The sequence below is a fragment of the Dermacentor andersoni genome, chromosome 7 (genome assembly GCF_023375885.2).
Source record: "Dermacentor andersoni chromosome 7, qqDerAnde1_hic_scaffold, whole genome shotgun sequence".
NCBI classification, from domain to species: domain Eukaryota; kingdom Metazoa; phylum Arthropoda; class Arachnida; order Ixodida; family Ixodidae; genus Dermacentor; species Dermacentor andersoni.
Window position 1 is genome coordinate 156,574,085 of NC_092820.1, and position 24,944 is coordinate 156,599,028.

The following is a 24,944-nucleotide window of genomic DNA, read 5'->3' on the forward strand; positions in this document are numbered from 1 at the left end:
GATATTGAATTACGAATTCTGAAGAACCACATGCTGTTTACAACTCCTTGAGTTGGTGGCAGGTCACGAGCAATATAATTCGACTCATTGCCAAAAACTGCATTTCTAGCTTTTGTTTTTCTTTAAATTTTTTCTTTTCTTTTGTCGTTCGAATCCAGGTAATATCAAAAAAATTTTATGTCAAAAAATCGAACCCGAAAGATTTAAAGGGACACGAAAGCGTTAAACCTTCGCAATACGGAAAAAGCCATTCTTACCGTGAAGAAAGGGTTAGTGAACCAGAAAAGGTGAGAGATCGAAAGACGGGTCGCGACACCGTCTTCACGTTCCCGCACCACATCGCTGTGACGTCACGGATTCCGATGGGCTTTTTATCGGCAATGATGGACTGCATCTTATTTCAGTACAGCCATAGGCTGAACTTATGCAAGTTTCAACCTTTATGAAACATTGTTCCAGCGCACAATTGAACACGGACGAGAAGAGAAAGACAACACGAACGCCGGTGTCCCAGCTGTCCATACTTAGCAAGTTGCAAGAACGTTTGCTGTGCCACAACAGCTAATTAAAAGAAAGGATTTGTTATAAATCCACGACATCATACTGACGCGCTAGCGCTGGAGTTCCGGCCCGCAATTCAAAACATGGAACTTGGACCTTCATGCTCTCTTCTAATAAGAAGAGAGAATCAAGAGAGACCTGCTGCGGCGAAATTAGTGTAAATACATTTTTGGAAGAATACTTTATCACTCCAAACTGGTATGTCTCTAGTTAGCCTCACTCCAGTCAACGGGCACTTAAAGCGCGGTGCACTGCGTCTTCGCAATCCGCTTCCAACTAAATTCGGCTGCCACGGTGGGGGTGGGGGGACGGGGGGGGAGGCGAACCCGCGACCTCGCGATCAGCAGGTGCAACGCTACAGCCACTGTCACCGTGGCGGGTGATTGAGCACGTCGATTTTTCGACCAAATTGCTGTCTGTTGTACATTGAAATTAATTGCTATATGTTTCAATAAAAAATTTGTCCATGATTCATAACGAGTAGTTTTATGCTGGTTATGGGGTACAGGCCCCGTTCAGCCGAATATTCGAGCGTTTAGCTCGTGCCCTATAGTCGGGTACAACTTTAGAAGGCAGCGGCATCTGCCCCTCAAAGGCGGGTGCACACTACCCTCTAGACTGACGTCATGAGCTGGACGGTCGGTGACCCCGCCGACGGAGAACATGGCAGCCCGCTGTTTGAACTGGGCCGAGTCGCGTCGGCGGGACTATTAACGAGTTAGCGTTAAGGGCACCGTGTTGTAGAAAACCCAGCGTCGGCGTCAGGTTTTCGGGAATTTCGGGAATAATCACTCCGAACCATACATACCCAACCACGCAGGCCTTCCATGTAGCGCGAAGAAGTTACTGAAATAATGGAATTTCTCAAAGTAAAATGCGTCAGAAAAAATGGTAAAGTACGACTTACACACAACCTTAAGGCATGATAACGTCGGTCTGTAATTTGTATGTACGAGAAAATATAATTCTGTCACGCGGAAACTCAAACACAAACCCCTTTTAACGCGACAGGGTTTTTCATGCAGCTGCCATTTGAGATCTGTCTTAATAGGACCGGCGCGGCCCCCTCGGTTTGTTGCACACCATCAAAAAAAAAAAAAAAAAAAAGAGCCACAAAGCTCGCCTTCGTGCATAGCGTTCGCCACCAGCGCTTCCCGGTAAACATTACGGTTACATAAGCTGCAGTTTCCGGTAAGCGTGAGAAGCACTTAGGGATATTTGAATGCTATCGCGTTCCTCTCTCAAAGGCGTTCTCCTATTTTTTTCTCGAGTTCCCGAGGCAATGCCGAAATAAAGGTGATTTAAACTGCGCTTTTTTGAAATGCAAGAATCCTTTTAAAAGCTACATTTCTTTTTTTTCGGTGTTCCTTACAGTGCAATGCTAAAAACGAAAGCGCACCATTGTACTGCAAATCTCGTTTATTTTTTTCCTGTATAACGTCTCTTGTCCTATGCCTCAATTTTTCGTGCTATGTCTGGAGTTGATTTTCCCACGGCGATAAAGATTGTCTGTCTATTATGTGCCTTTTCAGTCTTCGTGACTTACGTGCCTTTCAGTCACTCAAGCTACTCAGTTGCTTTTCATTTCATGGCCGATGACGCTGCAAACTGCACCACGAGCGCCGCTGTTCGCGCCGACAGCACTTGTGGTTTCGGCGATCTGTGGGACAAGACTCGCCGTGAACTGCAATATTTTAGCTTCATTTTTATTTTCTCCCTTTCAAATGTAAGAACGAGAACAGAAGCGAAATTATCTCACTAGAGGGGAATCGGGCAGTGCGGCGAAACCGGATGTGCGCGCCTGTCAATGGTGATGACTGGACGGCGCGCTTCGCTGTTAAACTTTCATTTGACGCTGATAGTACAGTTCACCCAGATCTTATAGAAACTTGTCGAAGCGGTGCCGTCCGCGTTCCACAAGACAGGCCTATGTGAAAAAAACTACTCAAACCTTTAATAATTGTCGTGTCTGCGAGGCTTGTCGCTAATGCCCGCCCGACAATGTGCAATAATTTTTTTCACAGTCATGACCTGACGTGGCTGGCATCCACCAACAGCGTCGCTATGTAAGCATGAAGTCTGTGACAAGCGGCTAGAATTTCACAATGTGCGGGGAATATAACGTCACCACGCAGACGAAAGGAGTAGTTGACGTTTGTGGACGTGTTTACTTATCGTGGTATAGAGGGAAGCTGAATGTCACTCGATCATTGCACAATAAATGGCGCCGCGTGAATCCAAGCGTTTTACCTTGTGCTCTATTATAATTGAGCGCAAAAAAAAAGTCCTTGCTCGTCACATTCGACGCGACCCTCGTGTATATACAGCAATGAAGAGGGATGAGTTTTTTTTTTTTTTTTTTGTGGTCGTGAAGAAAAACATACAAAACGTGATTGACTGGGTTGATTGACATTTTAAAATAATATGCACCCTTGAAAATTAATAATGGTGTAAATCTGTCTATAACTCACACCCTTGCGCTCAAAAATGGTGTAAGCTTAGGATGTGTTATAGACAGATTTATTCCTTTTTTCATTTGTAAGGGTGTAAATTATTTTACACCCTTAAAATGTTTGCACCCTTTGAGGTGTGTCTCGTCCCACAACAATAACCGTCAGCTGTCTTGCCCGCCTATCCTTTCTTTAACGCTGCGAGCCCGGTACTTCAAAGTCACAAAAAGCACGCGCGTTATCAGCGTGACATAGCACTCTCGACAGAAAACTAGCGATCGTGGCGTTTTCAAGAAAGGAAACTCAAGCAAGGCAGATGACGATTATTGTTGTGGCACAAATATACAACCCAAAGGGTGCAGCTGTTTCAAGAGCGCGCAGTGAATGGCCCGATCAACCAACCTTTGTTCAGGACACCGATTTTACCTTAGCTAAGCAAGCACGAAATCCCTCTTCCCCTGCAAACGAGAAAACCGTATACACAGCAAAGCAAGTTCTGTCCCGTGGTGTGCATACATTTATTTGTATTCGATATTTCAGTGTAGCGCTCTTTCGAATGTTCACCTAGAGGCACGAGCTGACTTTCGCGGAGTTGTCGCCTGCTGAAATTCTTTCAACGAAGTTTCTTTTTTCCTTCTTTCCCAAAATTAACGATACCGCCTCGGCGCCGCCAGCCGGTAGCCCGTGCACATGGTAGCAGCTAAAGAGCCGCGTCTCGAGAGAACCGCACCGCAGAATGATTACTTTCAGGGCGTGCGCCGTCTCGTCAGTGTTTAAACGCTCCTAGTAGGGTAGCTTTAAGCTTGTGCACGACTTCCGAGGCTCCGAATCAAGCACATATACACTGCCCTGATGATGACCCTAAAATAATACCCCCCCCCCCCACTTCCTATCCCCTCACTTCTCGTTGTGGAAATCGCAGAAGGCCGTCTCACCCAGTATCTTGTGACGCCGTAGTACGAGCTCTTCGTAAGCGTGCCACCCACCACATGGCTCAGCTTCTCCGGAAGGCTCGTGTCTGGAAGATCAACGGGAAAGAAAATGTGAGGGGAAGGGAGTGCACGCAAGTCCTTTCATTACAGATATATATATATATCATGACTATGATCTGAATACGTAATTGCTAAAGCTTTAAAATGTCGCTCTTTCGCCCGAAACACGAAGCATTGAATACGATAGCAAATTAGTAGACAGCTATACGAAGTAAGGATAGTAGTTTTATCGGCCGTACAAACTTTCAAACGTTCGCTTACTAACTAAATTAACAAGCATGGTGTCACGCGCGCACAAGCATACATGAACACGTCTCACTCGATGACCGCGGACACTCGCTGTCAAAGCGCTGGCGTGAGGAAGCGCGGCAGCAGCGGGGCGCGAATTTACCTTCGTGCTGTCTCTCGCTTCAACGCGAGCTAAGCGGCGCGAACACAGCGTACGCGAAGCTATCAGCACTCGGCGCCCTCTGTCCCCATCGCGGATCGCTAGGCTCCGTGCGCGCAGCCGCCGCCGGGGTAGGACGACCCCCCCCCCCCCCCACCTCCTGGGTACCCTGCGCGCGACGGAAGGCGGCATGCCTCCTCACCGCCTTCCTCCCTCCCTCGCGCGAGCAAGATCGAGCCGACATTGTCGGCCCACCCTCGAATGCGTTCACTCACACATACAGCACAAGGCGCGCGGCCACGATGTTGTCGCACTTATATTTTATACGGAACCTCACGGCGACGGCAACGCTGATGGTGGAAATGTGCCTGGAGCGTCAACATATTGCTAGCAATAAAAAAAACTGCATGTGTTATTCGGATGTGATACGAGGAATGAAGAAGCAGTGCAAGTTGAGCGAGTTGGTATGAACTCATGATGGCTACACAGCACGCGGAAAACCTTTACATGGATGGAAAAAAAGGACAGGACAAGGCGCGGTGCACGCCTCAAGAAAGTAGTCGTGTTGAGTGTCAGAAACATCTCAGATACAGTACAAATACACAAATCGCATGAGAGATAAAATGCAAACTCTCAGTCAGTATATAATGGTCATTTTATGACGTACGTGTTTTTTTTTAACTTCTGTGATATCTAATATCATCTGACCTTTGCGATATTATTCGATATGTGATGCATGCCACCCATGGGAAAATGAGTAGCCGTCACCATATTTCGTTGCCAACGTCACCTTATTTATTCATATCAGCAAAAAAAGAGGCATATATATAATAGGCTACGTCTAAACGTACAGACGGTTGAGGAGCGTGTCCGAACGTGCTGTCAATCTTACGGTTCGGTGGGATCGCAGGAGGGTGTCAACTGTTCGCAAGAGTCATTAACTTATCCGTTCATCAAACCATCTGTCATTGCAATTCAGACCAAGCTTGATTGGTCTGCTTAAAGCTCTTCGACGTTCGCCACAATTTCGTCGCACAGTTCTTTTTTAATATAATAACATTAATTAACAAAACATTATTAACAAAAACACGGACAAAACAGAACCACCATCGCTCTTTTCGCAACCTGCTCCAATCTGAAGTCAGTCACCGTTGCCGATCATCGCACCTGCGGTCTTGGGCAGATTAACAGAATGCTACGTGACCGCTGCGGAAAAGGAAAAAAGGCGGGGCAGCACCAACCAGCCTTGTTCGTTTTGTAAAAACAGCAAGCCAAGAAATAATGATAGTAATTTCTATAGTTTTACACGCCAAAAGCGCGATTTGATTGTGATGCACGCCGTTGTGAGAGACTCAGGGTTAATTTTGGCCATCTGAGGTTCTTTACCGTGCATCCAAGGCATGGTACCCGAGCGTTTTCGCATTTTGTCCTCGTAAAAGAATGCGGCCGCCGCGGCCGGATATATAACCCACCACCTCGTGCTTAGCGCAACGTCATCGCCACTAAGCCACCAGGCCAGTTGAGCAGCAAGCAGAGCAAGTTTTCGAGCGCCGTATCCTTGGACGTTAGTCCAGAACTAACTCAACTCGAATGGTATATATACGGGTTTGACGAACGTATAGGAACTTCCAGTGTTTGGACTATCTGTTAGAGCTGTCTTAAACATGCCTCAGGATTTACCTAAGCAACTCATCCATCTTCCAGCTCGGCTGTTGTCATCGTCGTCGTCATTGTTGTCGTCGTCGTCGTCGTCGTCGTCGTCGTCGTCGTTGTTGTTGTTGTTGTTGCCCTTCGAAGAGCAGTCACCCGATCGTCACCGGTTGGCGTTTTTTCAGCCTAATACGCATACAGCCACTGTTATTGATTTAAAACACTCTCCGAGAACGCTGACTGCAGAATATTCCCTTCAGGCGCGGTGTGCGCATTTGTGTGGGGTATTTGTTTTTGCCAGCAATATCTACTTGGGGACCAAGAAATGGCAACGGACATTGAGCTTCAGCTGGAACGAACACCCCCTTGCAAAGTCAATGTCTATCAATTTCGCTTCAATGCGCTGAATGTCGCTGCGAAGAGACCACTTTTGTTAGAGGCGCCAGGATGTTACAACGTGGCGTTGGACGTGCTTAATTCAGGAAGCAAGTGCGAAGTAATAATTCTTCCGTTGTCGTAATGCTTGCAGCCAATAATTACCTGAAGCATGTACTTCGAGCCGGTGATTTCACTGTTTTTTATGCGAAAACGCGGCATGACCGACTGCACAATGGCATTCAATTACCCTATATCTATGATGACTTACTTAAAAATACACAACGCAACGTCCTGCCAATTTCTATTTCTCGCAATGAAGATTCCGGCGCCTGGAGATAACGTAGGGTAAATCTCAGTCATTTTTCAGCATTTCATCATAATTCGCGCTTGAAGGTTATAAGAGCAAGGAAGAAGTCTGCGTTCCCGTGCCTGCAGAAAGTAACTCTAACTGCAGCTCACTATACCTGCATTACTAGGGCTGCTCACTAGAGTATTGTCGTTCGCGGCTTTTGAATCCTGCAGCTATCCAGGGCAACGACAGCTTCTGCGTTTTCAATGGCCTATTTCTGAGCCCCTCAATACGAAAAAGAACCTAAATAAATGTGAGCGAAACCCGCACCACTGGAGGTATCGCAGGTTAGGAGCCAATTGAAAGAAAAAAGAAGAGGGGTGGTAGAAAACCCAAAGGGAGATTAGTGAAAGTCCACTTATATATAAAAGAAAAATACAGAGGTGTAGTCAAGAAGTAAAAGCGGGAAGCAAAGAAGTCGAAAGTAGTTGATGATGATATTCGAGAGGAGGTGTGTATTGAAATGGCATGTAATGTCTCAACTGACTCCGTACGTATGTTTTATTGGTGAAATAGAATGAAATATGAGAGGACGAAGAAAATAAAAGAAGATAGAAAAGAAAAAAGAGAGATAACAAAAAGAAGGAAAACGAAAGAACAGAAAAAGAAGAGAAACTTTAGTCTTCAGGTTGTTAAGCCTTGAAAGTGCCCAGGCACGTTCGTTATAGTGGGGAGTCAGGTGACGCATGCAGACGAGCCTTCGTGCCTGTATGCGTCGAGATTGACACTGAAAATCGGGAACTGAGAGGTGCATGATTAATCCAGGGAGGAGAGTACATATATATAAGAGCAACAGGAGAGGTTTGCGTTTGTGAAAGCAGCGGGAAGATATCAGAAATGAATGTGCAAATGCGTAGGTTTGTGGTAAGGAGAGGGCGAGAAGCATGGGCATACGAAGTCAGGCATTCCGTCTGTCGTATCCTCCTCGTAGACAAACTCCACCTTTTTCGGCGTAAACAAAGAGCCTACAGAACGAAAGCTGAGGAGGAAAGAAAGAGTTCGGCAGCGACACTTAAGACTGCTTGCGTGTACGTGAGAATGCGAAAGCATTGTAGTCGCTTTGTGGAAATGTTTTCGCTTAGGTATCCATCGATATGTCGTCATGCACGTTGTAAATTTGCACGCATGGAGGAAGGAAAACTGAGGAGGGGCCCTGACGCCACTCTTTGTGAAGCTAAGTGAATACGGAAGTTGGCGTTGCTCCGCCATCATATCGAGCCAGCTCTCCTCTCTTGTTTACATTTCTCGCGAAACCACGCCGCGCTTCGCGCAACCGGGCTGCTCGGACACGCGCGCTCCGCAGCAATACTAAACAAAAGGATGTAATCGCGATGTCTCATTGCATTACCGTTGCCGAAGTCATGTTGAAAGAAGTTCATAATGAACTTCGCAAATTGGGCCGTGAGGTCGAATCGGCTGCTTTTACCGGCTTTTATGAAAAAAACATGCTTTATAAGGCCAGTCAAGTGAACTGTTGTCATCAACCGCAGGTACCAGCCGCTTCCCAGTTCTTGCGTGTTTTTAAAAAAGGTCACCTCTATCGCTGCCTTCTACTTGCTTTTCTCTGCTTGCGACCTGCGAGCTAGACGTCTGGCGATACGAAAAAATGTACGTATTATCACTCCACTGCAAGAAACTGAAACGGGAGCCTGGCACGGTTCCAGGTACTCTGTGTCCCGAGCGAAGTTTTGCAGCTCTGAAAGGTAGCTCGAAAACAACCCGTCTTCCCCCGCTGAGCGCTTGCAAACCCGGTGGGAACGCCGGCTGTAAGTCACCGTGAAGCCCTCGGAGCCACACCATCTGCCGATTGTGACGGCAGTTGCAGACCAGGAAGGCAATACCGGTGGCAAGTCATCCCTCGGACCGTGAAGCCCATGGAGCGACCCCCTGAGCCGAATGTGACTGCACTCGCACGGGCGCCTACCATTGGAGGAAAATGACGACACCTGAGCGGGCTCGACGAGTGGCCGAAAATGACGTGACCCCGAGACACCGAAGGGGTTAAAAGCAAGAGACAGGGAGCAGAGAAGAGTATTCCTTCATTCATTCATCTCGTTCGGGCTTCTTGCCACGGGCCGCAGCGTCCGATTTCCTGCCGGCCATCAATGACTGTTAATTACTTCATGTTTTTACTGTAAATAATGTAAATAAACCTCCAGTTTTCATCTCAAAATCCTGCTCAACGTCTGCCAACTCCCGCACTCAACGACAAGATCTAATAACCGGTGGACAGCGGTGGGATTGTCCTCCAGATCCAATAGCACGTAGCGCTGCCCATATACGTCCCAGGTAAAGATTATTGTTGCGCAAGCTGCCGCGGCAACTGCAGTTTGCAATGTGAGGAGTGACGTCACTAGCCTTTCGTATATAAAAGAACCAACCTAGCAACTTGTTTCATTGTTGTTGCAGCACCGCAATGCATGTCGACGCGCTGTCAAAATTACCATTACTACGATTACTGCCCTTATTCAAAAGCAACAGAGCATTGCATACTCCCCTCAGCAGTTGTAGTGGAGGTTTTCAACAGCTTCGTTGGAAATTCACTTTCGCAGAGCCGGAATGGCAAGTCTTTTCTTTTTTTTTTTTTTTTTTTTTTTTGAAGCGCAAGAGCTTTTAACAACTCGACCCTCCTGATTAGGTTGCCTGCACCAACCAGCTTCCGGTGTAAGAATTGGACGCGCTGGATATTAATCACGAGCATCCACACAACCAGATGCGAACACACTGCATCTTATTTAAAACTGTCTCAAGCCCAGCAAAGAAGTGCGCGACAAGTTTTGAGTTCTAGGAAATCTTAAGCTCTCTGTAAAAACTGCTATTGAATTATGTTCTTCTCCTGACATCGAAAATTTTTTTTAAGAACTTGCTCGCAGAGCGAGAGTGTTTCCTTATCTCTGACATATGTACGCAAAGCTCTTGACGGCAAGGGGTTGAGAATCTCTAAACTGCATATTTTCAACTTTTCTTCTGATATTTAGCCTCTTGTACCAAAAACTTGTGCAAGAATTGTTAATACGATGATGAATTAACAATATCTCTCTCATTCTCATTTTAGTTTATGAATTTACAAGGAACATGCTGCAATTGCAGGTTTGAAGTCAGCATAGAGTTTTCCTATTGAATCGAGATCTGTAGTACCTTGCACGAGTTTCAGCAAATAAGCATGTCAATACCTCTAGCGATAACCATTGCTGTTCTGGTTAATATGCCTCTGCATATTGCTTTTGCTGCATATTGTAAGTTGCTTTTTCAAGTGCGTCACCCAGTTTGTTCCTGATGTTGAGCAAGATAGATACGTGTCTGAATGTCTTGACTTTTGCGCTCACTCTTCTTCGACTCGGAATAACACTTCGCCTGTGAATTCTGTTCTTCAAGTTTTGGAGAGGATCAAGCTCACAATGTGTGTTTCGGATAAGAAAGGAATATTTGTAGTGATGCCAGAACGTGAGTTTGCGGAAAATTCCGAAAAGGCGGTTTTGAAGAATTTTTACCGGAGTGATGGGAAAGCATCTAAAGTTAAGAAGCAGGCACTTGCGATGCTACAGGATAGAAATCTGGTGAAATGTGCGTCAGTAGACCGTCTGTCACACTTAGTAAAAAAGAATTGAGATATTTTGAAGAAAGTGTTTCGCGGTAGATTGTTGTTAAGCCTGATAGGGAAATTTTCTGTTGGGTTTATGGTTTTTTATGTTTTGATGCACTGGTTTGTCCACGTAATGACGCACTGATGTTTTCCACGTGTGTTTCGACAAGGCACCAGGATGGCTCCTAATACGCATGCACAGTCGCTTAGATGTTGTCACGTGTTCCTGTGTTGGCATGTGTATATAAGTGTGACTTTTCTCAAAATAAACTTCAGTTGTGAGTAAGCGCCAGTGTCGTGTTCTTCTTTTCCTTCAGCTTTGTCTGTTTAGCGCTGTTAAATTCCGAAGCATGAATTACCACCAGCTCGCCCAAGTTCCTCTTCTAGTGGCGAATGGGGCGAGAACGAAACGAGAACATCCGGGCATCGTTAAAACGAGTTCGTCCGGGGCAACCAGTCAAAACTTAAGAAAATGCTGTCTCTTGCCCACAACCCCTTATACAGGACTGCATTACATATGCTAGTTACAGCCCAAACATGTTACAAAATAAATATTACTTCCTATTTCTTCCCAATGTTCGTTCACAATGTCACTCAAGCTGTACCTTTTTGTACGCTGAAGTTTAATTTGTCATTCTCAATAGCGACGTTCGAAAGGCAAATACAGTGCACCATGCACTTGGTTGTCATCTTGTGGCGCTGAGACAGAATTACATGTGCTTTTTCAACGCCAGCGGTCCGTGAGTTCCGCGGCGCGGGTTTTGTGGCGCCTCGAGAGATGGCGCCACGCTGCGTGAGCAGGCCGGCAGCGTCCGGCGTGCCGCGGATGGTTGTGAGATGGTTCTGTGTAATCTTCGTGATTACTCCAACCATGCAATCTGCTTTGCTAGTAGCCATTTCATGATTACATCTACTCTCGATTACGAGAGAGCCAGCATTTTGTGTCCATTGAATATCGCTTGCATCATCGCAAAGCCCAGGTGTCACTGTAATTCACGTTTAATGAATTCTGTGCATTGGCAGTTACGCGACAGCTACAACAACAAACAATGGTAACAATAACACTGACAATTTACATGCGACCGAGACTCATGCGTCAACTTGTAAATCTTGAACTTACTGACTTCGCTGGTGGCGAAATGCACCATTGCGTACGCGACCACGGCAATCCAGACGAACAAGTGCAGACAGTGGGTCGCGCACCTGTAAGTTGAAAAGGAGAACTTGAAATGCGTTTAGGAGATCGCCCCCTATCCGTTTACTATAACTGCCCAAAGACTTGAACTCAGAACAATACTAGCTGCCATAAATGCAATACACATAACAATATCGTACTCTTTCTTTATAAAAAGCTCATTCTGCTTACGTGCGTCGCATTCAGGACAGGAACGCTTCAAGTTCACGGTTTTATCGTTATTCTTGTTTTGTGACTGCGTCGTGCTGTCGCAGACTTCACAGAACGGCAGTGCGAAAACTAGTTTATTGTGGACGCACTCGGGCGGGGGGTGTCCGGAGGTTTAAAGGTAAAACAGTGCTGCACAATTTGTGACAGGAGTTGCCTGGTCTCTTTCAACTGACAGCAGCGTATTTCATACCGAACACACCTCCCGCGGGGTCCCTGTGATAAGAAGACGCGCTGCAACTTCTGATTGGACGAGGTGCTGCCTTGTTGACTTCTGATTAGACGAGACACATCATGTCCCATAATGCGCGATGCATTACCAACGGGTGCGATGATGCGCTTTGCGTACTGCGTGAGGTGGCCGCAAGCTCTTGACTTTCGGCGATCTCCATGCAAAGCCCAGTTGGCCGTCCGCAACTGCACTGCAGCATTCGAGCTGGACACCGCTACCTCCCAGTACGAAGTGTTAATTAAGTTGGAGTTCCGCCCGAGGTTTTAGTTGGAGGCAGCCCCTCAGTATATGTGCAATGTCCGCTTTATGGACGTCGCAGTTCTTGCATTTAGGTGAGATGCTGCCCGTGTATATTAGTGAATACTTGCAATGAAGATCCTTGGACCCTGGCCGTTCGCGCCGATGGCACAGAAGGCCACAAAAGCGCTCTTGAAATACCTCAAGTCGACAGGTCTTTGGAACCGTGTGTAAACTCGGTGCGAGCCTTCCACTGTGCGGGATACTGTGCTTTCTCTCTCTCTCTCTCTCTCTCTCTCTCTCTCTCTCTCTCTCTCTCTCTCTCTCTCTCTCTCTCTCTCTCTCTCTCTCTCTCTCTCTTCATCCCCATACCGCCTTCCCCCAGTGCAGGGTAGCAAACCGGACGTGCGTCTGGTTAACTTCCCTGCATTTCCTGTCTTCTATTTCTCTCTATCTCTCTTCTCTTTGTAAGGGTTGGGAAATTAGCCAGTCTGCAGCTGTATCCTGGTGACCCGTTGCAGTTTATCCTGGCAGAAGAAAGAACGCAGTAATTCAAAGAACTGTAACATGTGACGAAAATAAAGTTGTTTTTTTTCCTCTTCCTTCATACTTCGTCTCCGAAACATAGCCCCGATAGCTGCATATGGACCCGCTCTCAGCTCAGGAGCTTTTGCTGCGCTAATGTAAATGTGGATCCCACATTCGCAGTGGGAATGGGTTTAAGCGAAGATTTCACTGGTGTTTGCGAAGAAGGCTGTTCTCGTTTAGCGTCAATTTGCAAGCAAAGAGCACACGACTATGTTGGACACATTTTCACCAGGCAGCACCTCGCTCAACACAAACTTAATTGTGGTGCTGGAACATGCGAATCACGCGCATGAAGAAGGAATTGCGATGATGGAATGACCACGACGGTATGACAACGACGGTTTTTGATGACATCACCTTCGGTCGTCCTCGTGACATCACTGCGTCGACGTGTCACAGTGTCCATTCGCATGAACTGCTGTTTGCACCGCGGCTTAGACGGTGAACGGTGTAGCGCATAAACATAAACATTGCGTGCGATTACATGTTGCATAGATAACGATAAAGCCAACTGTGCGCATCGCGTTTAGTTTTGTAGTATTTAAGTTACCGCTTTAGAGCTTAGGTGCCGTATAGACTCGCGTCCGCACTTTTTTTACAAGTTTGACGAGGGGCAGCCCTTACACGGGACCGAACCTTTTGGTCGAAGGGGTACCGGCCCAGCCGGCGCCTTTTGCACACCCCGGCTTTCGCCATCTAGTAGCGGCATGCGGAAGTACGCAACGCGCGAAGATTCGCCGAAGCACGCGCGCTGAATCAGGGCACCAAACGCAATTGCTTCTCCGCTAGAAATTTTTTTCTTCAAATTTTGGACTGTCAAGTTGGGGGTGCGGCCCTTACACAGATGCGTCCCTTACACGAGCCTATACGGTATTCCGACGTGTATGCTGAATCTGCACATTTTTTATTATAGGAAATCTGAGAGGACGGCCGAGCCAGGGTTCTGACCTTCTACTCAGCGTCGGGGAAGGAGAGTAAAAAAGAGAGCGATAGTGCAACGTGCTGATGACGGGGACGAAAATAGTTTTATGAATGAACTTTAGCAGCGCGGGACTCTTCAAAGTCCCAAATAAGGACCCCTCTTTTGCAAGAATTTGATGAGACCTTTTAGACCGCCACGCCGTCGAGAAGGGTTCGGCCAAGGTCCCAATAGAACATTTGCAGACTAATGCACACCATAGAATTTGCGGAGAATTAACCGTATGCACATGCACAGTATTGTCGAATCCGCAAGGGATGCCATCGGAAAATATCCGACCGCGTTGAAATGGGGGGCACGAGGAAATACACAGGATAATGTCTCCAACAAAGCGAAGTTGGCATTATTGTGTCTCGTCATCAAGGGGGGGGAGGCATAACATGGTAACGTCAAAGACTGGGTTAGTTTATTCTGCATGATGCACTATGTAGCAGCGCTGCACTAGACGAGGACATTAACCGAAGAGTAGACAACGGCAAGCGCTATCCTTGTATGTTATTGTCCTTGCCCAGAATGGAGCCAAACATGCTGCTGCCCTTGCCAAATATAACGTTACACATACGTGACTTATTTGTTCCGCTGCCTTTTTTAGTCCGATTTTATGCTGTTATAGATATGACGAGCAAAGTACGTGCTTCCTTAGGGCAAAGCTTGGGGAAATTAAACGGAATGCTGGATTCGTTGTTAACTTCACACAAAATAATGGTAAATATGCTGAAATTAAGCACAGCACTGATTTCTAATAAAATGATCGTGCGAAAAAGACGTGCAGCAGTGCGAGCGCGATTTCGTTAAACGTGATCACCTAACCTTTGCATTGGAGATAGTTCCTGGTGTCCGGAGTTCCTCACACATTGTTCCTCGGCCATCACGCAGGTATTCCGACACGAAGAAGCACTCCAGAAACCTGGCAAGTCGCCAACTTATTGCGTCTATACTTCCTCGCGGAAGCTGATCCCTTGGCGAGCATTCGAACACTACGCCCCAGGGTGCCGCGAAGGCGATGAGAAGCTTGATTGTGTCAGAGAACTGTGCAGCTGTTAGCATGCCAGTCATTTCGAGAGAATTCGTCTAATGTGCGGAGTGGGGCTTTTGTTGTGTTTTTGCTCGACACGTCATCAAACTCTTGAAGCTACGACGGCCAGCTGTCCGCGTCCGTAAAGGTTAAAAAGCGATGGAAAATGTCTACAAAGACGCAAAACAAAACAAAAAAAGACGCGCGGCGGCAGATCGACGGTGCCGGCATTTCGCATTCCCGGCGAGCCTTCTATGGACAGATGCATATGGTTCCTTGGCTGCAGAAAATAGTATATTTAACAAAAACACAAGGAGTACAGCAAACGTACGAATTTTATGATAGTTTGTTGAGAAAGCGATGCCAGCACTTTTTACTTTCTTTGTTTCAATTTTTCCTTCTTTGTGCAAGGCGCAGCAAGCAGAAGCCGTCCCATCCACCAGTTGTTGAACGCGACGTCGGCACATTTACTCCAGCACTAAAATGTCGGGGAATGGTTACCCGAAAAAGGTCGCGTGAGCCTAAGAAGCATTCCTCTTGTGCTAGAAAAGCAGCGAGAATATTTTTTGGTTATATTGCCCGAATATTCCTCCGCCTGTCTAGGGACTCGGCTTTGTGTGTCGAATTCGATGGGAACGAGAAGAAATGGGGTTAACTGAGGGGCCCGATTTTTATTAATCGTATCATGAGAAGCCGACAAACGAAGGCACCAAGGAAAACATATGGGAAATTACTTGTGCTTACTCGTTTAATTAAAGAAATGATAAAATAATGGCAATGAAAGTGGATGAAAAAGCAACTTGCCGCAGATGGGGAACGATCCCACGTGTTCGCATTAAGCGTGCGATGCCCTAAAGCTCAATGGGAGGCGCAACCCTGACGCTATTAACAGCAGACCAGTATCTATGGGCGTATGTTTTCTCAGACTAAATAGGTAATTATGGTTCCGGTATAGAAGTGCTGCGACTGAGGCTATAGCTCGTTGCGCATTGTAAATGTTCAGTAAGTGAGCTGTTTTGTAATGCACGACTTGAAACAAGAAAGTGAATGAAGCGCGAAATAACTGTAGGTTTCAAAGATAGGACTGCAAAAACGAATTACTACACAAAAAAAGTGAAATACGCTGCCTGCACTTTTGATGAATCTCAACACAATAGAACTAGAATTGCGGTTTCAAGAACTACACAATGAAACTTTAGAATTTATTTTTCTCTGCGTAAATAAATCATTTCCATTTCAGACGTAACCAATCACCACGCTACCTTTATTTCTTTGGATTCGCGTGAGTTTTGGTGTGAATATGCGCATTTAGTTTTCTTTTTCTTGCCCTGGCATTCATATGTGCTTCCACATTTAGTAGATCATCTCGCGTTTGCTTCCATCGCCGATTGCATTGCACTGAGGGGGCTGTGACAAGCTGCACTTAGAGGCAGCTTTTGCCCACAGCCTCTTTCATTCTTTTTATAGAAATAAAATTTTATTGTATTGCATTGTATTGTATTGTAGAGTATTCTATTTACATGCGAGTCACATACACTCAAAACAGCACACTCAGACATACAGAAAGCTTCCTGGCTCTCTAGATTATAAATAATAATCAGTCAATCAATCAATCAATCTTTATTTTGTTGGCCAAGAAACCTCCGGACGCCTAAATGCAGGCGCACAAAGAAACAAAACAAAATGTCAGCAGATAAAGCAACTACGGCCAAATGGTGCGCGATGAAAAATAGATTAAAAATTAAGCAGCAGAAGAAGACAAACAGGTACACACTCAGCAACAATCTAGCAATAACACAGAATTTAGAGACAGAGTACAGACGTTCACAACAGGTCACGCAACTAATAAAGGAGCTTGAAAGCCAGAGGTATCTTGCATAACGATAGTAACAAGGGTACTGTAGGGTAGTGGTTGCAGAAAATAAATATTGTTAGGGAACTCCATAAATGTTGCTGGGACATAGACAAGCCTAATATTTTTACCAAATATCGTTTTACAGTTCTGTACAACAAAGCTATAATGTTTTGCTTTGTTTTTTTCGTAAACTGTATTTGGCAAACCGTATTTCGTTAACCGTTTCATATTCACGTGTGAACACATTTCCAGAAGGGCTGCAGAACTATTGTTTGAGTAAACAGCGATTGAAAGAACGGCCGTACCGAAGAAACAGGACAAATTCACGCTGGCATCAAAAATATAAATTATGGGGTTTTACGTGCTAAAACCACGATCTGATTATGAGGCACGCCGTAGTGGGGGACTCCGGAAATTTGGACCACCTGTGGTTCTTTAACGTGCACCTAAATCCAAGTACACGGGTGTTCTCGCATTTCGCCCCCATCGTGCGCTGGCATTTGATGAATGGTTGGACGTAATAGGTTGCGACGCACTTTTTTAAATATGCTATCAATTCGATGCTGCCACCGCCAAGAACAAAATGGGATCAATATTATGTCATATCGCGGGACACTGCGCACGAGAGCATGCGTGATGGTGGTCTTCACAGATGTTGGTGCAATGGTTTTGCATGTTGTAAAAAGCAACCATCTTCAGTAGGCACAAATTAAGGACCATAAGCTAACACTATAGAGCGTTTCAATGCGACACCGGCGTTTGCAAAATGGAGGACGGATAAAACAGTTGAATGACCAGCCAGCAAGATCCCATTGAGTTAATATGACCAACTCTGGACGAAAAACTTCCCGTAGCGCCCATGCACTGAAATCGGTTACCGAAAGGCATCCTGGGCCGGAATAACGTGAAATTGTTCCAATATGACAACTATTAAATGGCGCCTAGGAACAGAAACGTCAAAACTACCGAAACCACCCGGAACCACTGCCCGAAACTAACGGTACATATATATATATATATATATATATATATATATATATATATATATATATATATATATATATATATATATATATATATATATACGGGTGTCCCAGCTAACTTGAACCAAGGGTTTAAAAATGAAATATTGGAGTCAGGAGAGTGAAACTAACTGCATATTGGTGATAGGCATTTGGCGCACCACGGGAAATTTTTTGTATCGCAATTACTTAACTAGTAATTAAGATAATTTTTTTAAATTTTTTAATATTGACTTTAGACACTAAATGTGATTCGCAAAGTTGGAGAGCACTTTCAGAAACCCGCATTCCATTATTCGCCATAAAGAAAACCTTACGTGTACCTCTTTTTCCGAGCTCGAAAGAAAGCCCGCGAAATACAAAAAAAATCACGTGACGAGCACATTTGCGCGTCGCGATCGTGCTGCTCTCAACCGTGCTTTCAGTGAACGAAATCAGCTCCGGCCTTTATTCGACGGCCCCGTTGCAGCGGCAGGCCGATATCTTGGCGGGGGTTTTTCGTCCGCGTCAGCTAGTTGGCACCCGGCGACGACGACTTAGTCCCAATCTGATAAGATACTGAGATGGCGAGTCTGCTTTGTCACTCAGAAGCAAAAGAGAAATACAGGGAATAATGTTTCGCCGCGAGGTGTTGGCGGCTGTGTGTTGCAGTTTCCTAATGAGGATTTTGAAAGCTGGAAGCAGCGGTGAAGCACAGTTTGTCGTGTGCTCTTCTTATGCCACTCTCATGCGAGACTGAATCTTTGGTGTAGTGATTACTAGCACTGCAGACATGCCGTTTACAAATGAAGAGAAAGCAGACATGGTTCTGGCTCTAGGTGCATGTCATGGGAACAGAAGGCGCGCTGCAGACCTTATGCAACAATGGCACCCAGGCAGGCGGCCAAGTTCAGTAACGATCCTGCGTGCCTTCGAGACGCTGCGACGGATGGGCAGTTTTACGTCCACACGACACAGAGCACCTGTTTTTGACGAGGACTTCGAGACGCATATTTTATCGCTGTTCGCTCTGGAACCCCAAGCAAGCGTGCGCAGCGTGAGCGAGGATACCGGAGTCTCCAGGTCATCAGTTTGGCGAATACTGCGCAAACACCGCCTGCATCCGTACCACGTACAGCTTCATCAAAATCTGTTGCCACGGGACTTCCAAAACAGGACCGATTTTGCTAATTGGATTCTGATAAAGATGCAGGACGACCCGGATTTTTTGAACAAAGTGATATGGAGTGACGAAGCTAGTTTTTCGCGCAATTCACAGGTGAACCTGCACAATGCTCATTACTGGAGCGATTCAAATCCCTACTGGGTTTTACAGACGCAGCACCAGTACCAGTGGTCATTTAGTGTTTGGTGTGGACTTTTCGACGGTAGTTTGATCGGGCCTGTGTTTTTCGACCAGACGCTGACAGCAGATCGCTACACCAATGATATCCTCAGAGGACCCGTTGACGACTTCCTTTCGGATCTACCGCTCGCCAGGGCCACAAATGTGTGGTTTCAACACGATGGCGCCCCCGCGCACAGCAGCGCCAAGGCTCGGACCTGGCTCGACGCAGCGTTCCCGCAGAAATGGATAGGACGACTAGGTCCCGTGAACTGGCCAGCCAGGTCTCCTGATATGACACCTCTGGACTACTTTTTGTGGGGTCATATCAAGGACAAGGTGTACAGCACACCAACTTCCACACCGCAAGACCTTAAAGACAAAATAACGGAAGTCTGTTTAAACATGCCTGAGGCTGTCATACGAAATGCAACGGCTGATTTGGTTACAAGATGCCATAGCTGTATCGTCGCACAAGGTGACCTATTCGAGCACTTTTTATAATTGGTAAGAAACCGAAATGAAATGGAGTCAGGACAACCGCATGCCACGGCTGTCATCGCCGCACAGCCAAGCCATAAACCGCCACTTTTATTTTCTTTGCAACTGGCAAATAAAACTCCTCTCATTTGAAAACTTCGAGCTTGGCAGTCTTTATCGCGACTGCAAAGCGCAGCGCACTCGCTGCAATTTACACCGTCACGCGCGAACTGGCTGACACGGCCGAAGAAACCACCACCAAGATATCGGCCTGCCTCTGAAACGGGGCCGCCGAATGAATACCGGAGCTGATTTCGTTCACTGAAAGCACGGTTGAGAGCAGCACGATCGCGGCGCGCGAATGCGCTCGTCACGTGGTTTTTTTTGTATTTCGCGGGCTTTCTTTCGAGCTCGAAAAAAGAGGTACACGTAAGGTTTTCTTTATGGCGAATAATGGAATGGGGGTTTCTGAAAGTGCTCTCCAACTTTGCGAATCACACTTAGTGTCTAAAGTCAATATTAAAAATTTTAAAAAAATTATTTTAATTACTAGTTAAGTAATTGCAATACAAAAAATTTCCTGTGGTGCGCCAAATGCCTGTCACCAATATGCAGGTAGTTTCACTCTCCTGACCCCAATATTTCATTTTTAAACCCTTGGTTCAAGTTAGCTGGGACACCCGGTATATATATATATATATATATATATATATTCGAGTGCCGATTCGAAGTGCTCTGGCAGTGCTTCAAAACTTTTGTAACAAAGCTATTTTAAGATAATGGAGGTGAGGGGGGGGGGGGGGGGGCTCCCGCCTATGGGAACAGCATGATGCCGTATGCATGGCTTTTTAGCACCGGACAGCTGAACAGGTGGCGCCACCTCGCGGAACCACCGAATAGCCTGGGTATGGTGGCTAGTCAAATGCGTTATATATTTCCAGCTAGAGGCGCCGTAGTAAGCGATATTTCGAGCGACAGAATATAAATACCTTAGTATATGGATAAACGAAGGCAATAGATATATGGAAACACAGGAAAAGACAGTAACAGTGAAGGGGAAGAGAAATTCAGCCATAATGAAGCACAGAGCGTTCTGGGGATACAATAGGTACGAGGTGCCCCGGGGTACGTGGAAAGGTGTAATGGTTCCAGGACTTACGTTTGGAAATGCGGTTGTTTGCTTTAAATCAGGGGTACAATCAGGACTCGATGGGAACCAAAGGTCAGTGGGTCACCTCGCATTGGCCGCTCACGGAAAGACTACAAATGAAGCTGTGCAGGTTGATATGGGCTGAACTAGTTTTGAAGCGAGGGAAGCTTGCAGTAAAATTGAGTATGAAGAACGACTGAGGAATATGGAAGAAAGTAAATGGGCTGGGAGAATGTGGAGGTATCTGTACAGGAAAAGCATTGATTCACAGTGGAGGAAAAAAACTAGGAAGCTTACCAGCAAGTATGCGGTCTGTAGGGTGGGAAACACAGGAACAAAGGAGGTCAAGCGGAAAGTCAGAGAGGCTGAAATAATTTCATGGGTGGCGGCAATGGAAAAGAAACCTGCCATGAGTAAATACTTAAGAGGAAAAAACCAAATCAGGAAAGAAACAATTTATGATAACTCAAAGGGAAGCTCATTACTTTTCGAAGCGAGATCGGGATACCTTAGAACACGCACATATAAAGCGTGTTCCAAGGAAGAAGCAGCATGTGCTTGCTGCGGTAAAGCTAGGGAAACTATGGAGCATGTTTGATTGGAATGTGAAGACGCCTACCCAGCGGTCAATTTAAGCTCCACTGGCCTCCTTGAAGCTCTTGGGTTCAACGGGAGCAGTGGCAAAGCAAACATGTCCGCAATAGGCATTAGTAAGAGGCGATTGGAGGATTGTTGGAAGAAAAAGTAGGGAAACGACAAGAAACGGAGACGTACAAAAGAACAGTTCGCAATAGGGGATCAGAAAATTTGGTTGTAGGAGTTCATAGTGTTTTATTATTATTATTATTGTTTAACCTAGGTAGGCCATTGGGCAATATAATAGCAAGAGCTGGGCGGCGCAACCCACTGCCCCGTTCCAAAGGGGACGCTCATAACATCCATCCACATCCATCCATCCACTTTTAACCTACAAACTAGAGTGTACTAGACTACTACAAACTTTCTCCTACACTAATAGAAGCTTTTTTACTACATGACGAAGAGTACAAAATTATGATTCATAATTATACGTTGTACTCTTGTGTACTTACACTGTTCCTTGCTTTTGTTTGTTCCTTTTTTTTTTTGCCATTATAAACGCAGAATAACGTTCAGCATCATCGACCACCCACGTGACCTTTGGCCCTGGATTCAGATTATGCTGTGGTTATTTATTGTATGGTACTAGACAATGATCGAGTGCCTACAATGGCGCTCTCCCGCTGAGGCGCCGCGTGTGGAAAAATTGTGCGAGGGCGCTGCGAACGAACTGAATTGGGGCGGAGACGCGCTTCGCGGCATATTAAATATAATATCTCTGCGGGCACTCAGACCGATTGCGCGCGTACGCTCCTATAATGGCGCTTTATTTCAACTGCAAAGTTATACTGACACCTTTTTGCTACGTATACATATTTTATGCATGGGTTATGCAACATGACATCTTCGATTTTGCTGTCGTTGTCAAGTTCGTCGTCTGCTAGCGAGCGCGCCTTCGTTGCACGGACGCCCAGTTTTTTTCTCGTAGAAAGTCTGTACAGTAAATGTTTTTATAGTTTTACTTGCTTCAGTTCGCCCACGACTCTTGTCTGCCGGTACCAATTGTAGATTTAGCGAGCTTAGCTGCTATATTTCACACTGTTGTCTAAAAGTAACACGTAATTTTTACCACAGAAGCCGCCTACCGGCAACGTGAAGCTACGTAAGAAAGAAGGGAAAGTGACCAAAGATAACAATATCATCGGGAAATAAACCAGGTTTATTAACCGCGTGGCGCAAAGAGATGCCTCAAGACCTCGAGCGTACCGGAATCTTGGAAGAACGCTAACATAATCCTAATCCATAAGAAAGGCGACGCCAAAGACTTGAAAAATTATAGACCGATCAGCTTACTGTCCGTTGCCTACAAAGTATTTACTAAGGTAATTGCAAATAGAATCCGGAACACCTTAGACTTCCGTCAACCAAAGGACCAGGCAGGATTCCGTAAAGGCTACTCAACAATAGATCATATTCACACTATCAATCAGGTGATAGAGAAATGTGCGGAATATAACCAACCATTATATATAGCTTTCATTGATTACGAGAAAGCGTTTGATTCAGTCGAAACCTCAGCAGTCATGGAGGCATTGCGGAATCAGGGTGTAGACGAGCCGTATGTAAAAATACTGAAAGATATCTATAGCGGCTCCACAGCCACTGTACTCCTCCATAAAGAAAGCAACAAAATCCCAATAAAGAAAGGCGTCAGGCAGGGAGATACGATCTCTCCAATGCTATTCACAGCGTGTTTACAGGAGGTATTCAGAGACCTGGATTGGGAGGAATTGGGGATAAGAGTAAATGGAGAATACCTTAGTAACTTGCGCTTCGCTGATGATATTGCCTTGCTTAGTAACTCAGGGGACCAACTGCAATGCATGCTCACTGATCTGGAGAGGCAGAGCAGAAGGGTGGGACTAAAAATGAATCTGCAGAAAACTAAAGTAATGTTTAACAGTCTCGGAAGGGAACAGCAGTTTACGATAGGTAGCGAGGCACTGGAAGTGGTAAGAGAATACATCTACTTAGGACAGGTAGTGACTGCTGATCCAGATCATGAGAGTGAAGTAATCAGAAGAATAAGAATGGGCTGGGGTGCGTTTGGCAGGCATTCGCAGATCATGAACAGCAGGTTGCCATTATCCCTCAAGAGAAAAGTGTATAACAGCTGTGTCTTACCAGTACTCACGTACGGGGCAGAAACCTGGAGGCTTACGAAAAGGGTTCTACTTAAATTGAGGACGACGCAACGAGCTATGGAAAGAAGAATGATAGGTGTAACGTTAAGGGATAAGAAAAGAGCAGATTGGGTGAGGGAACAAACGCGCGTTAATGACATCTTAGTTGAAATCAAGAAAAAGAAATGGGCATGGGCAGGACATGTAATGAGGAGGGAAGATAACCGATGGTCATTAAGGGTTACGGACTGGATTCCGAGGGAAGGGAAGCGTAGCAGGGGGCGACAGAAAGTTAGGTGGGCAGATGAGATTAGGAAGTTTGGAGGGTCAACATGGCCACAATTAGTACATGACCGGGGTAGTTGGAGAAGTATGGGAGAGGCCTTTGCCCTGCAGTGGGCGTAATCAGGCTGATGATGATGATGATGATGATGCAAAGAGATGCAAATGACCAATCTGGGTAAATTTTACTCGCTTTGGGCTGCCTGCGACTCTTGTCGGCCGGTACAATTTGTAGTTTCAGCCAAGTGAACTGCTATTTTTAACACTGTTTTCTAAAAGTAACGCGTAATTTTTACCGCAGAAGCCTACTAAGGGTACATAGGCATATATATCCACGACATATATGTAAGAGAAAAATTATCAACTATTTCAAATGCGCTGATTGAGAAAGTGACAACTCCCGACCGGAATAAGCGTGTTTTCATAGAGAATGGTGTTCCTTTTAAAATCTGCACCAGCCCCAGGTGAACCGGTCGACTTTCCGAGAAAAGGAATCAAGGTAGTGGATGTTAATATGAGCAGCAGTGTTAGAGAAAATATATTGCCTATGTACTCAAACTGAATCGGGCAGACCGGGAAGTCTTTACTAAAGTAATCTCCGTGGCTTAATTGTCTGGCGATCTACTTCAACGTGCCAACAGGTGAAATGAAGTAGAAACATATAGTCTAATCGAATGGTATTTGCTATTTAGATCGTATTCGACTTCAGTATTCACTATTAAAAATTATCGAATAGCCGTTTCCATTCGAATGTAACGCATAACAGCACTTTTGAAGTCTCGAAGGTGAAAGACCGATGCAATTGAGGACTCTGATTCCGAATGATTGTGCTGCTGACTGTCATGGCTGTTGCGCAGAGGCGCACCAGTTCGTGAGAGAATTGAGGCGCGGGTGCTAATCGGTTCCGCTGAAGACGTTCCTAGCTGTCATCCAATATAAACGCTCCTTTTTTGGGGCATCCTGTGAATCTGCTAACTTCATTCAGGCAAGGAAAACATTTTGACAGCCTCCCCATATCTGTAACCCATTAAAACTGGGCGCCCAATGTGGTACCACACTTATCTTCTTCAACGAACTCAGCAGCTCTACAAATATGTGCACGTGTATGTGAAGCATGCCGTTCCTTTAATTGCTTCATTAATATCCTTATGATGGTGCCCCTGATAACCGAAAGCCACCGTTCATAATACAGAAGCTGCTTAGTTGAACGGTCGTACAGTTGGGAACTGCATTTCATTTAGGTATGACATATAATAAGTGTAATA

The 24,944-nt window shown here is 45.7% G+C and overlaps 1 protein-coding gene across 1 annotated transcript in view; it reads right to left on the minus strand.

Moving 5' to 3' along the window:
- LOC126533498 (protein-cysteine N-palmitoyltransferase HHAT-like) overlaps positions 1 to 14,869 on the minus strand; it is a 29,433-nt gene extending 14,564 nt beyond the window's left edge. Inside the window, exons 1-3 of the mRNA XM_050180667.3 lie at positions 14,600 to 14,869; positions 11,472 to 11,554; positions 3,947 to 4,029 (exon numbers count right to left, since the gene is read on the minus strand). Of these exons, the coding sequence (XP_050036624.1) occupies positions 3,947 to 4,029; positions 11,472 to 11,554; positions 14,600 to 14,658 (225 nt within the window). The 5' untranslated portion in view covers positions 14,659 to 14,869. The remainder of the gene's footprint in view (positions 1 to 3,946; positions 4,030 to 11,471; positions 11,555 to 14,599) is intronic.
- Between the last annotated feature and the right edge of the window lie 10,075 nt (positions 14,870 to 24,944).